The 13,561-nt window shown below is 39.7% G+C and overlaps 1 protein-coding gene across 1 annotated transcript in view; it reads right to left on the bottom strand.

The window, feature by feature from the left end:
• Positions 1-1,630, bottom strand: part of LOC110968452 (potassium voltage-gated channel subfamily H member 7-like) — a 43,080-nt gene extending 41,450 nt beyond the window's left edge. Inside the window, exons 1-2 of the mRNA XM_022218341.2 lie at positions 1,020-1,630; positions 407-637 (exon numbers count right to left, since the gene is read on the bottom strand). Coding sequence (XP_022074033.1) covers positions 407-637; positions 1,020-1,095 — 307 coding nt within the window. The 5' untranslated portion in view covers positions 1,096-1,630. The remainder of the gene's footprint in view (positions 1-406; positions 638-1,019) is intronic.
• Between the last annotated feature and the right edge of the window lie 11,931 nt (positions 1,631-13,561).

A 13,561-nucleotide genomic window follows, 5' to 3' on the forward strand; every position in this document is an offset into this window, starting at 1 on the left:
TTCTAATGTTTAATTATTTTAATTTGGGTATTACCAAAGCAGCTATTCTTTGTGGCTAAGATTTTTTTGCCTTGCTTCACAGGAACCCTCTTGTAGACTGTTCTTGTGATCTTGTTGAGGATCAAAGTTATCTGTTTACTTTTACACAGCAGCACATGAATAACTCCAGCATAAAGTTACAGGACGGAGTTATTTTAGAGCTGACTGCCCTTGCTGTTACCCTCTTGTACATCTTGTAACTGACTCTGGCTGGTTAGTAACCAACTGACAGGCCACATCATGAGGTGGATACAATGAGGAGCCACAGTGGGTGATCTCTCAGGAGCAACACGTCACAAAAAGACACCTCTCGGCTTACGGGGATTGCTGTGACAGTCTGCACTCCTGCGCCTGGCCAGTTACTCACCATCCTTGCGGTAGTAGGTGATCTCCACCTTGCGCTCCTCTGAGCCAAGCACCGCCTGTGCCACCTGGCTGATGGCCTCTTTGTCCGTCAGGTCGCCGTGGAGGAAGTCGCAGGTGCACGGCTTCTGCATGATGTCCGGTCTGGAGAAGCCTGTCATCTCACAAAAGCCATCGTTGCAGTAGATGATTGCACAGTTCTCCACCCTGGCGTTGGCTATCACAAATTTCCGGTCTGCATGGACGAGAGAAAACATGTAGAGGTTGATGTGGACTGCTTGGTGTGGCACAGCTGATCCTAGAGTCCATGATGGCTCAGATGCAACACCAGCAATCTAGTTGATTAAGTTCACAACATTTTTATTCATATTGCATATAAAAAAATAATGATCTAGTTGAGCTAACATCATATTAGATGAAAAATTAAACATTTCAGCTTGTGTTATGTGTCCTTTTATGAAAGACAGTCATCCTAAAGGTTTGCTTTTATGGGAAGGAACAACTTAATCACAAGATAAAATTACATTTATTCACACATCTTCTTTATCTTAAGTGAAAATTTGTCAAAACATTTACTTTATTTTGCAGTAGAATGAAAACTATAAGAAGATACTCACTCTGACCCTCGAATTTCCGAATAATTATTCCAAGGAATGTGTTTTGTGGCGCAACGTGACCTCTTCTCACAGGCATGTTTACACTCAGAAATATTCCACGATCTCCAACAGAAGAGCTTTTTTTCCACAAGTAAATCCTGAAGTTACAATTGTTGTTTCCTTTTCTTTTCTTTTCCTGTTTACCAACGCACCGTGCCCGACGCGAGCACTCTTTCCACTTTAAATGACCTTCCTACTTCGCTGGGGAGTTATTTATCCCGCTTGTATGCCGGAGCATGTGAATGCCTCCTCGCCGAGACGCACGGAATCGGGGAGGATTGCTGGAGTTCGAGTCACTTCGCGGAGCATTTCGCGTTGAGTTGAGGATGGCTGCGATCCTGACGTCCTCTGTCGTGGTGTGTTGGGCGCATACAGTGGACAGTGGGTAATATGCCAAGGGGAGTGACGTTGCTCCCAGGGGGCTTAGTTCCCTCTGCCTCGGGTATGGATAAGTCCCAGCCTTGTGCAGCGCCACTGAGCATCATCAAAATGTGAGCGCAATATGCTGCCCCGTGTGAAAAAAACGGCATTTTCCCTCTCCGCACTGAAGGCGTACTTTTAGTGGAGAGTTACACTGAAATGTGCAGCAGTTTTACACAATACAAGCATTGTTCTATTTGTGTTGTCTCAGTGTACTCGTGGAAAGAAACACACTTTGCATGGCAATCTTTAAAAATAGCAACTACTTGCAATAGTAAAAGCACACAGAAAAGGTCTCCAAATGTGCCAAAAGTTACTGTGCATAAAAGAGAAGTGGTTGGAAGCTTGGAGCAACCAATACACTGCTACTATTCTATAAACATCCAGTGATTTCAATATGTATTTTAAGCTTTTTTAGTAAGTTAGTGACTTAAAAAATTGAACAAAAGTATGGAAATATGCCTATTTCCATTCTTGGGTAGCTCATCAATTCTCATTACATTCCATAAAGTAAGTGTGACAACTGTAGTTATGGTTACAGCTGAGGTTTTGTGCTTGACTTTGTTTGTCACTGCTGATTGACAAATTGAATCAACTACCAACAGAGCCAGACTAGTAGTTTGCCCCTCTAATGCTAAGCTAATGTGTAGCTCGCTATATTTTGGCATTGAATGAACCCTTAGCAGGAAAGTAAGGCTTATTTTTCAAAATGAAGAGCTATTTCTTTCATGAGCTCAGGTGGAATGAATAAACTGAATGAATAATATTTACAGAATAGTTGATATGCATGCTATGTAATGGAACTGACAAAAGTTCATAAATGTGCAGAAGGCAGCATTGCTTGTGTTAAACTTCCACTATTACATGATATCATCTTTTAGAAACACAGGTAAATGCCCTAAATGTATATGCACTTAAAGATTTATATGGCATTTCTGCTAATTTTACCTTTTATCATGACTGTGGGTCTGTACAGGGTGCACTTTACTGGTCCCTCTGTTAGTTTGGTGGAATTACAAAATTACACCTCAAACGTTCTTGTACAATATTATGATGACCATAGAATTCATTTTAGAAGCATTTTATTTGGCTGGAGTAGTTTAAATTCTTGTTTAGTTTACGTGTGTGACCTTTACTGTTGTGATTTTGGACCTAAAGTTGCTGTCCTTGGTGCTGAAGAGGACGATAAGTAAATTCAGGCGATTCAGATCATGAAATCCAGACGAGATGTACTTTTGGCACATGAGGGGAAACCTTTAAACGCCTGCCATTTTTATGAAAATTGTGTTTACTAAACAGTTACTGAAAATCTGATGGCAATTGTAGGGTTCGGTTCATTATGCATCAGCTCTACTGTGTGTGGCTGATGGGTTTACTATTGTTGGTTAACATGAAAATTGTTGAATTGAAAGGAGAAGCATGGATATATTTAGAGAGCTGAACAAAGCATTACGACTGAGCCTCCCTGCCAATTTATCCTGGTGCTCACTTGTGTTGCTGTAACAAAAATCTGCTGTTTCTTTAAAGCACAATCCCAAGATATGTCCACTATAAAAGTGGCATTGGTAAAACTGTTGACAGGATGCCTCAAACTGCAAAAAAGAAAATGCCTATTCTTTGTATTATGGATTTTAAATCCATTGAGGTTTCACATTTGCAAACTTTTGCCTTCCAGAGCCTAAAAAGATAGATTTTCATCTGTGTGACATAATCCTAATATAAAGTGCAGTGGAAAAGCACAGGCTTTTCTACTCAGACCAGACACTGCAGCACAGCACAGCTGGGGAAACACTTCTGTGCAGGTGCAGTGGGATGCACATAGAGGCAAACCCAGAAGCTGCAAAATGTGGTTACTGTGCAGGTAAGCAAGTATTTAGGTTGCTTCCTGACTTGTGGAAAAGGCATCTAGTGCATGAAAGGTACGATTTCAGTATAATCAAGCATATTTCACAACACGGTATCTTCCATCAGATTGCAGTAGCGTCTCACTATCTTCGTGTGCTTTTTGTGCCAGGAATTTGTGTCACAGTTATTGATTTAATGAGCTGCATTGTTTGTGTAGTTTTGCAAGTTTCTCATAAGTTAGGAACACATCGTGTTCGTAAAACTTTACAGGAAAGTCAAGCTTGCATTTACATGAGGTGGCCGAGGTGCTGTCCGTGGTCCTGCAGTTACAGTACCATCCTCCCAGCACTGAGGAAAAACCTATATACTCTTTCTTTCTCTCTCTCACACACACACACACAGATAGACACACACATATACACACTTCCCTCCTGGGATTTCCATGAATGAGTGCATGAAAAACAGAGACATCAAATTTTGGCTAAATCTGTTCAGCCAGGTGGTGGGAAAAAATGAGAATGTATGCATAATGCAGACCTGTACTTACACTCTGGAAACATCTGTCCCAGTGTTTCAGCTTGAGCTCATCCAACATCTGGCCAACTGGGAATTAGTGTGCATAACACGAAATCCAGAAATCATTCATATTTCATCAATATCAAGATAATGTGCATATTTGTATTTAATCAGTGACCACTTGGCACAGGATTAATTTGCTTGTAATCATTGACTGGTGTGTTTTTTTTTTTTGCGGGCTTCCACTGTACTTCCTAGGAGCTTGTGTGGAGATGCAGGTGTGTGTGTTATGGTGTATAACACAAGATTCAGATTTATTGAACAACACTTTGATGATTGGATCTGTTCTGTTGTTTTGCACTGCTCTGGGAAAAGAGTTTGCTTTAAAAGTCAGCTTGGAAAACATTTTTTTTTTAAACTTTGGCAGTAACATACAAGATAATGTTGCAGTGTCTCTGCTCCTGTACCCTTAAATGGAGACATCCCCAGGCCACAGAGCTTTGTCTGCTGTATTTTATTGAATCACTGTTGCATTAAGCCAGTGTGCAGCTCATATCCATTGCTCACAACACAGCCACAGTTGAACCTTTCAGAGGACAGTCATTACTCACTAACTATTAAGTTACAAAATCATGTATTTTTTTCTTGTGTTTGTTTAGCTTTGCATCTTAGGGTGAAAATTCACCAATGAATAACAATAACATGACTTTAACTACATCCAAATCAAAGTCTATAATAATTTGGAACAGACTACGGATAGTGAACATCCTCCAGCTGCATCTGTCTGTGCAGGGCCCCAAATAAGATGAAGTCAATCAAATTACTGGGAATCACACTGGATCACTATCTTCTGTAGTCTGAGTATATTGATAATATCAGAAAGAAAGGAAAAAAGAAACGAGGTTGCCAGGAATTGTTCCTTTTTGCCACTCCTTTGGTTATGAAATCTGTTATTAATTCATTATGTGTTGTCTCATTTAGACTTTTCTTCAGTTTTGTGGTCTGCTGCTAATAAAAAAAGGTCAAAATTGACTTTGATTAGTCCAGAATAAAGCTACCAGGATAGTTTTAGCATGTAGATCCCAGCATTACTGAAATGCAAAGCAGACTGCTCCGGGCCCCAGTAGATTCTATTATTTCCAGAACATCATCAAAATGGAACGCACACAATGAGAGAATTAAGTCGCGCTCCCACCTTGAAGAGATACACAAAAATACATCTTAGCTTTAATATATGAGCGGTCATATCTGAAGGAGCTCGGATTACTGCTGTTTTTGGTCTATTGTGTCGAGAATGATAATGCCTTTATTAGTTTTTCCTTCGGTTGCGGTTGGGTAGGATGCTTTCATGTGGGTTCGTGTATGATTCTGTGATGTATTTTGGGATTGTTGACCCCAGAGAAACTGCCATGGGGGAGGCTAATGGGGATCCAAATAAATAAACAAATAAACATTTCAGCAACCAGAGTTGAAACTGTTATTTACTTTCTTATGACTAGTGTGAGAAATATCATTGCTGCGTGCCTCTCACTGCAGTTAGCTTAGCTGATTAATACTGTCAGATATGCTGACTGATAAAAACAAAGAGTAACCGTGGGTGGGTGAGGGCTGATATTAAGTGAGAGTTGCACGCGAGGGAAAACAAGGTTCCCATGCAGAGCTGTTTGCCTTGGGTAAAGACGCAATGTACAACTAATTCAGCGCGCTTGTTCACTTCACAATGCATCTGCACTGTGCATGTAAATTACACCTAAATAAGATATTGTGTTCTACCAGAGCCAGTTTGCCATCTCAAGCAGTAGAGGCAAAAAATTTGCACAGAGGATATTCATTTGACCTTTAATTCTTTATGCACATATTTACCGTCTGTATTTGGTTATGGGAGTGGTTTGTAAGTGTTAAATGTTCTTTTTATTGTACGATGTCGCTCAGTTTACTGTAAATCAACAATCTAGTTAACAAAAAGCACTCAACTCAGCTATGAGGAGTGATATTATGGAGTGAAACCTTAAGTCTGCCCTGTGCAGCTCTTGCTATGCCGATGTTAAGAGAGCATTTACCCTAATGGCCTGCTACCTGATCTTTTATCTTGAATTGCTGTGACTCAAACAAGATGCATGAAGCTATTAAATCCATTGTCAATGACATGCAGTCATGTCCGTGACTGGATAAGATGATGACATCCATCGCTCTGTGGCTCGTAATTGGTCTGCTGGGCTGCGATACTTTCAGGTTTGAGTGATTCTAAAAGCGAGGAAAGTGCTGTAGTGAAGAGGGAGCACCCAGATTCAAACCTCTGTGTCAGAAAGCATCCATCTTTCGAGCAACAAAATGAATGTCTAGCTGCTCGGGTAGAGATTGGTGTCTCACACCTTAACTCAACTCCTGAATGTGAAGAGGGAAAGTGGGAATGCAATTTCTGCACAAAAAAAATGTCCTTTTCAGGTTATAATAGACTAAATGGCAACAAAAAGTGACTGTCATTTGGTAAATCAAGAGAAATCGACCTTTTTACAGCTTCAAGGATTCTTGGATTTCTGGATATTGTGATGTTGTTTTGAAAAATCACACTGCCATTCATTCATTCAGTCATTCATTCATTCGGTGCACATAATCTCTGAGCATTTAGAGCAATCTGAAAAACAGCAGCAGCCGTGGCAGCATCCAGAGTCCAGAGCCTAATCCAGGTCTCACGGCACTACTGCTCTCTCTTTCTCTCTCTCAGCCCCTCTGCTCTCTCTGCCGCTGTGGCCCATTCGCTTACACCCGTAGAGCAAAGTTGCAGGGCTTACTCATTGTTCATATAAACCATTACGGCCCTGTTTCTGGGAATAATCCACCATTGCAAAACAAACCAGAGTGCTATTGCTGCTTCTGCTGCTGTGCCTTACCTCATACACCACTGCACACGTTCTGCACCATCTGCCCCCAATGAGAGGGAAAAAAAATGGCCACCCTGCACTTTTGGCTTAGTGTGAGACTTCACAATATCATTTAATCTACCAGAGGTCAGCTCTTTGTCCCGTAGGCTCTATTAAAAATGTATCACACCGGCTAAAATAAAAAATGCTTTGACAAATTGTTGCTCAAAATTACACAGAAAGACTAAATGAAAGGATGGACAGTTATGTTTCTCCTGCTGCCTTGGGCACAAACATGGTTTTGCATCACTGTGTATCGCATGCTTCCATTCATTTGCAGGGTCAGAGAAACTGCAGCATCTGTCCCCAGAGTCGCCACTGTTAGGCCCAGTGTGAATGCAGCTGCAGTCTCTGGGCACAGGCACCATATGCTGCCACCCACAAACAGCCGACAAAGTCATCTGACAGTGAACCGCTGTCTGCATGGCTTGCATTACCATTTGCCTTTGTCCGGCCCGTGACTGCTGATTCATCACACAATTCAGGCATCTCCTGTAGGTCAGCCATCCATTGTTGTTTATCAGACTGGCAGTGGAAGGAGAATTAGTCCTGATACATAAAGCTTGCACAAATCCTGCTGGGGCAAATTATATTTATGGATTACGCATGGAAGCACTGCAAAAAGCAAAACACATATAGGGAAATCCAATTAAAGATAATTTCCCTCAGATTAACAAAGCATCAATGAGAGATCATTAAGAGCAGAAGTGATGTTAGCATCAGTCATTGCTCACACTGTGAAATAATTAGGGAGCATGTAAAACAACCTGAAGTGACATTAAAGCCTTTCATCTTTTCCTAATGGTAGGAGTTCCCCACTGAGGTCGTCAGCATCGGCGCTACGTCTTCTTCTTTTTTACTTTGCCGATGGAAATAGCTCTCTGAGGCTACTGCAAAACATTATTATAGATCATTTATTCGCAGGCAGTCTAATACCAGATGACATCCAAAGGCCACCGTCACTGAACTTTTTCCCCACTAAGAAACAATTTACCTTTATGAATAATTAAAATCTTGCCAATTAAAATCGGATGCTGACTAAAAAACACACCATTCCACATCTCTTTGATGACCTTCTGATGTGACTGAAGATGAATCATTTTCAATAAGCAGTAAGTGTGGTGCTGCTGCTGAAACAAACACTGCAGAATCTCTTAGACTGAAGACGCTAAAGTAGCAATTGTTTCCGAAAAGCTAATTCATTAGCTGCATTTATACACTTATAATAGTAGCGCTTGTTTTGGCAGCAGATGATGATGAGTCACATCCAGTCTGACAAATGGAAAATTATGGAGACATCTGTATTACTCTATTAAAACCTTCTCACTTTGTTTCCTAGATTAGAGACAAATGACACCCTTGAATATTCTAAATACTGAATGTAATGGTAGCCATAGTAGTACATTCCTATAAGGATGCAGTAGCGACGTCCTCACTGCATCTCCAGGAAAAATGTGTAAAACAAATGTCATCAAGATGTGGAAAAGCTTGAGCTACTGCCATCCTCTTGCCAAGTTTTAGGAGGAGCAGTTCATTACCAGTGTTGTCAAACTGCTGGCAGGGCTCAATGGAGTGATTACCTCATTTCAGTTATCCCCTCTGTGATCATAGGTTACCATGGAAACTGGTGTGCCCCAGTAGATGTGCCACTGCCCCGCTCCCGCTGGCAGTGCAGGCTACTTTTCATGGTGGTGTTTTTCTCATAAATGTTTTTTTTTCTTCATCAGAACTGCCTGCAAATTATCTGCAATATTATAATATAATATAAAAAAAACGTTTTAGCAACAGGTTGAGCTGGCTAACACAGAAACAGTATAGATGTGACTGATAGAGCTTTAGATGCGCTCAGTATTGCAAAATGTCAGCCTTAATAGTTTGAGGGTCTATTGCGTTTAAGAAAAGACCCACCTCTTCATGCGCTGTCTGGTTGGCACAGCATACAAGAGGGACTCTTACTGTGAGTAGTCTGGCTCCACAGTTCTGTCTCTGGAGGGCAGCCAACATAAAAGTCCTTCTGCACATTCGAACTAACTAATAGAGACGTTGTCATGCATTGCGCAGACAGCCTGCACTCGATGTCTTTGACTATTTTGTGTCATGTTTAAGCCAGAAATATTTCAAAATGTAGAATATGAATATAATACAGTATAGTATGTTTCAAGCCATAGTATTTGAAGTCAGACAGCTGCAGTATAACGCTGGTTTTACATGGAAGTGAATCATTAAGAGTGAAGAAGAGGCAGAACAAGGCTTTATGTCTTGCTTATTTTGCTTCTCTCCTCAAAGGTTTATTTTTCATACCAAGACCAGTCGCCCGAGCCTGTTTTTAATTAATACTCCCTCGTGGTGTACTGTACTTCTCTTAGATCTTCACCATCATCCACTGTGGTATGAGTGGTGCAAATGCAATTAACTGTAATGGCTAAAAAATAAAGCCGAGGTTTTGAATTTTGATGTCCAAGCGATAAAGCACTCAGGGACGAAGTCAGCGTGAATGCCTTGGAAGACAGAAAGCACACAGCCTTGACTATTGTCAGTGCACATTATGCAGTACATTAACATCAGCTGAATGTATGACGGGAGCACCTGTTTCGTGCATTAAGCTCCAGAATAATATGACATTTTGTTTTGTGTTGGTTTAGGTCCATGAGTTTGCAGTGGGTAGAGCTGTTTGTTAGCCAGTGTATAGCTCTGAACAACCTCCTCTTCATATAAATACGGTTTACTGCATGTGAACTGCAGTGTTCTATCACTTGGCTTTGCTTTTTAGTGTGTCCACTCACTGTAATTTCAGTCTTTGTTCTCAAAGCAGAGTTGTGTGCTGTAATGTCTTAGTGGTGCAGATTGAAAAAAAATACTTTGAGTGGAAATCTACTTGTTGCAAGTCCAAATCGTTGCAGTCTTCTAGGTCCTAGTGGTTTGGGGCAGCTTTTTTAGCAGGAATCAGGGTTTGGGGCGCACCAACCACAAACACCTGCACAAACAGCTGTGTAGTTATTCACATATAATAAGGGGAGATTCATTTTTATTGCAAAAAAGATGTTTTTGGTCATATGAAATATACTTGCTCATGTTAGTTTTGTTTTTTTTATCTTTACTTACAGTTACCAGTTGCATTTGAATTATATTAATTCATATCTGGCCCCTGGGTGGACTTTAACATTAGATGTCCAGTTCAACTTTTCATGGCAGTGACAGAAAAGATGAACAAAAATAATGTTGTATAGTGCTTTTCTCTATATAGAGTGATATGCCGTGATGAATCAAATGAGCGTCACTGTCTGACATTATTTAAGGCTGATGATTAGAGTGACTTACAGTAGAAGCTTAGAAAACTCACATTGTGGTAGAGCAGACACCTTTTCATGGTTTTAAACACTCACTGAATTAGAACTTGGAGTTGCACTGTGTGTATAAATAATGGCTCTGTGCTGACATCATGTGGTTTCTGCAATACGTTACATGCAGGAATTTCTCTGACATTTCCACACTGTAGTCCTGCTTGAAACAGCCACAGCACATGGCAGAGACATATGATTCTCATAAAAAAAATCAACATTGTCACTGTGTATTCCCTTTCTATTGAACAATAACTTGAGTCAACACCCAGCTCTAAATAGTGTCAGACACTGATGCTCATTTGATTCAGCACCGCATCTCATTCAAGATAGTGAAAACTACTATATTGCATGATTTTTATTCAGTGTTTCTGTTACTTCCATGAAAATTTGGACCAGACATTTAATGTTGAAGTCCTCTCAGAGCCCAGATATTGATTTATAATTACTGAAATAACTAAGGAGGTAATTTGCAGGATCCCTATGGCCAATCTTTTTTTTGTCTATCTATATATAGTAATGGAATACATTATGTCAGTGTGTTATATATTCAGAGGCCCAATGATGTCAAGTTTGATTATTATCTGAAGTTGACTTGCTTAGCTATCTACTTTTCTTACTTGTATATCTGCATTTTTAAAAGCTTAATTGGTCTCTGATATACAGAAAGTGTAGACATCACACATTTTTTTTGTTAAAATTGTCCTTTTCTGTGAACCCTGAATCTACAGCTGGTTTGGCAAAGATCCAGTGCAGTTACTAGTTTTCTTTTTTCATGTAAAACAAGCTTATAGAGCCAGTTGAGGCTTCTGTCTGCTCATAGAAATAAAGATCCCCATTAAAACTTCACATCGATAAGCATATGCCAATTTATAGCTTCCGCCTGTGAAAAAGAAATAGTCATAATGTGCTATCTGTAGTCGTTTCTAATTTGCAATAAAGTTACTGAACAGACTGTGTAAATCATTTAGTGGTCCTAGTTTAAACTCACATCTAATTACCACAGTTTATAGTAAACCCAATAAAAACTGTTTAACCATCTGATCTGGTGAAGATCTTGATGTAAAAATACATCAAGATCAGCTGTTGTGGTACAGTTTAGAAATGTGTCATATTGTTTTTCTGGCTGTATAAATTAATTTTGCCAGACTTGAAAACTGTCTTTCCACATAACCACAAGTATTTTTTCTATTCCTTTAATTTCACAACATTTTAAAGGGGGAGAAAACGAGACACGCTGTGGTTTTGTTGGTTTTGTGTGTGTTGTTAAAAAGAAAATGTGGCTCTTTGTCTCTTTCCAAATGAAACACTGGCGACATTGCAAGTCTTTAGACACACACTCCAAATGTATGCAACTGACCAGCAATTTAAAGCCCAATTAAAGAATGAGGTCGTGCTTTATGGAGGGTGCCTCTAATGGCATAAAAGAGATGAATGTTTTTTTTTTTTGTTTGTTTTTCTGCAGTTTCTCTGTCATAGAAAATGTATTGTATTTAGAGATTTCATGTTGTTTTTAAAAGAACAAAATAAATCAATTATTAATTGCCTTTAGACATTTATCATTAGTGTTGCTATGGATAATAGGAGGTGCATAACTGAGTGGTGGCACATACGCCGAGCACATAAACCTCCATGAACATAAATGTCTGTATAGGATTTGTTCACCATTAAACAACGCTCTCCTTGAATTAATGGATTTTCTTCCCAAAAGAAGAGCGTTCTACTGCACACAGACAGTTTTGGAACACATGCAGAACAGAAGAGGGCAGTGTTGATCAAGATATAACCAAGAGAGCCAGAGACTATACCCTGTTTTATTTGTTTTACTGTTCCTTAAAATTCAGAACTGTACAATATTCTCTAGGAATCGATGCACTCTGGACATGTTTAAAGTGTCTAAACATTTACAGTTTTTACAATTGGTGACATACATTTCTGTACATCGATATCACTTTTTTGACAGTTGCATGTGCAGAAATGCTGCTCAATACAACAGTTAGTCAAGTGTATAAAATGCATCAATGAAACTGAAACATTTATACACATTTGAGGTATAAATCCAGAACACTGATATTATTTTGCTTTGTTCCTCACTGAACAGTGACCTAAAATTATCACTGTATGACTTTTGTCACTGAAATGTAATTTATTTATTGATTTGGCAAAAACAAACAATCCAAAAACAGGAAAAATAATAAGGGTGCTTTTTTAGGCCATGGATTGTGTTACCTTACAAAATCAGTAACGGAAATTGTTAAAAAATAATGTGATATGCTTCACTCTAGTATAGCAGTTTAAGTCTTTATCTTTCACATCAGGGAAAGACTCGTTTGCATGTTCCATTCGTCTCTTGTGATCTTCTACAGATAAATCCAGACATCCAGCATTCACTGCATCCAGGAAACACATCTGATTATGTAGCTACTAGTGGCCATAAACTCTCCACCTCCATGAGGCAAACAATCCCTCCATGGGGCTGAGAAGCAGAGAGCGCATTGGAAGGAAAACTGACACCTTCCCCTGAATAGGCTGTAAACCACTCTGCCGAGAATAGTGGAACTCCGCGTTGTCCCATACAGTTCTAAAACATTATGGATTCCACACCAATTGCTTGTTTCCTCACCTGGCTTGGTTTTTCATAGACATCATTAAGGAATCACTCAAGGCCATACGTCCCACTGAGGATTTTTGTTTAGTTTATTTAAAATGTGGATGTCGTAGAATTGTAAAGTTATGTTATCTCGGGTTAAGTTTTGAAAGTTAATTTAACAGCTTGTAAAGCAGTATGTAAACATGAGTAATGGAGTGTGAATAATGGAGCCGACTATAAAAACAGTTCATGAGCTTTGAAAAATGGCACTCGGCCATTGAAAGTGTTTGGCGTCAAAGCAATGATAAGCGATCCACAGTTTAACCCACGCCGACCTCGGGTTTGCTGACTTTGAGAAGAGTTTGGAAAAAGTGAACTCAGTGTTGAGTATTTATACATCTGAGAAGTTACGGATCATGACACGTGCATGCAAACAAGCACTGCAAGGTAACCTGAGACTCCATTCCAGCTTGAGGATATTATGTTGGATAGCTTCATGCTGATGCTCTCAGAATGATCTGACTGGAAGGACCAAACCCGTGGCACAGTGTGTGTTGGATTACCACACTGGGAATTAACAGAGGAAGGTTATAAGCCTATAGAGGCTTGCCAGAGGCAGGGTGAGAACTGCAGAGACAGCAAAAGACACAGATAGATAGATAGATAGATAGATAGATAGATAGATAGATAGAACAACCTGGTTTCACTTTATAAGCACTTTATGTTCATGCCTTGCTTAAAACTGGTGAATAGTTGTGTCAATGTCTTCTTCTTAATCCCTTCTAGCTGACTTGATTCTTAGTGAGAAGTCTGTGTTACAAAGCAGAGTAAGTATACTTTGAAGCCTCTCAAATGAAAAAAAGGTGGAAGGTG

Source organism: Acanthochromis polyacanthus, chromosome 14 (genome assembly GCF_021347895.1).
Source record: "Acanthochromis polyacanthus isolate Apoly-LR-REF ecotype Palm Island chromosome 14, KAUST_Apoly_ChrSc, whole genome shotgun sequence".
Lineage (NCBI taxonomy): Eukaryota > Metazoa > Chordata > Actinopteri > Pomacentridae > Acanthochromis > Acanthochromis polyacanthus.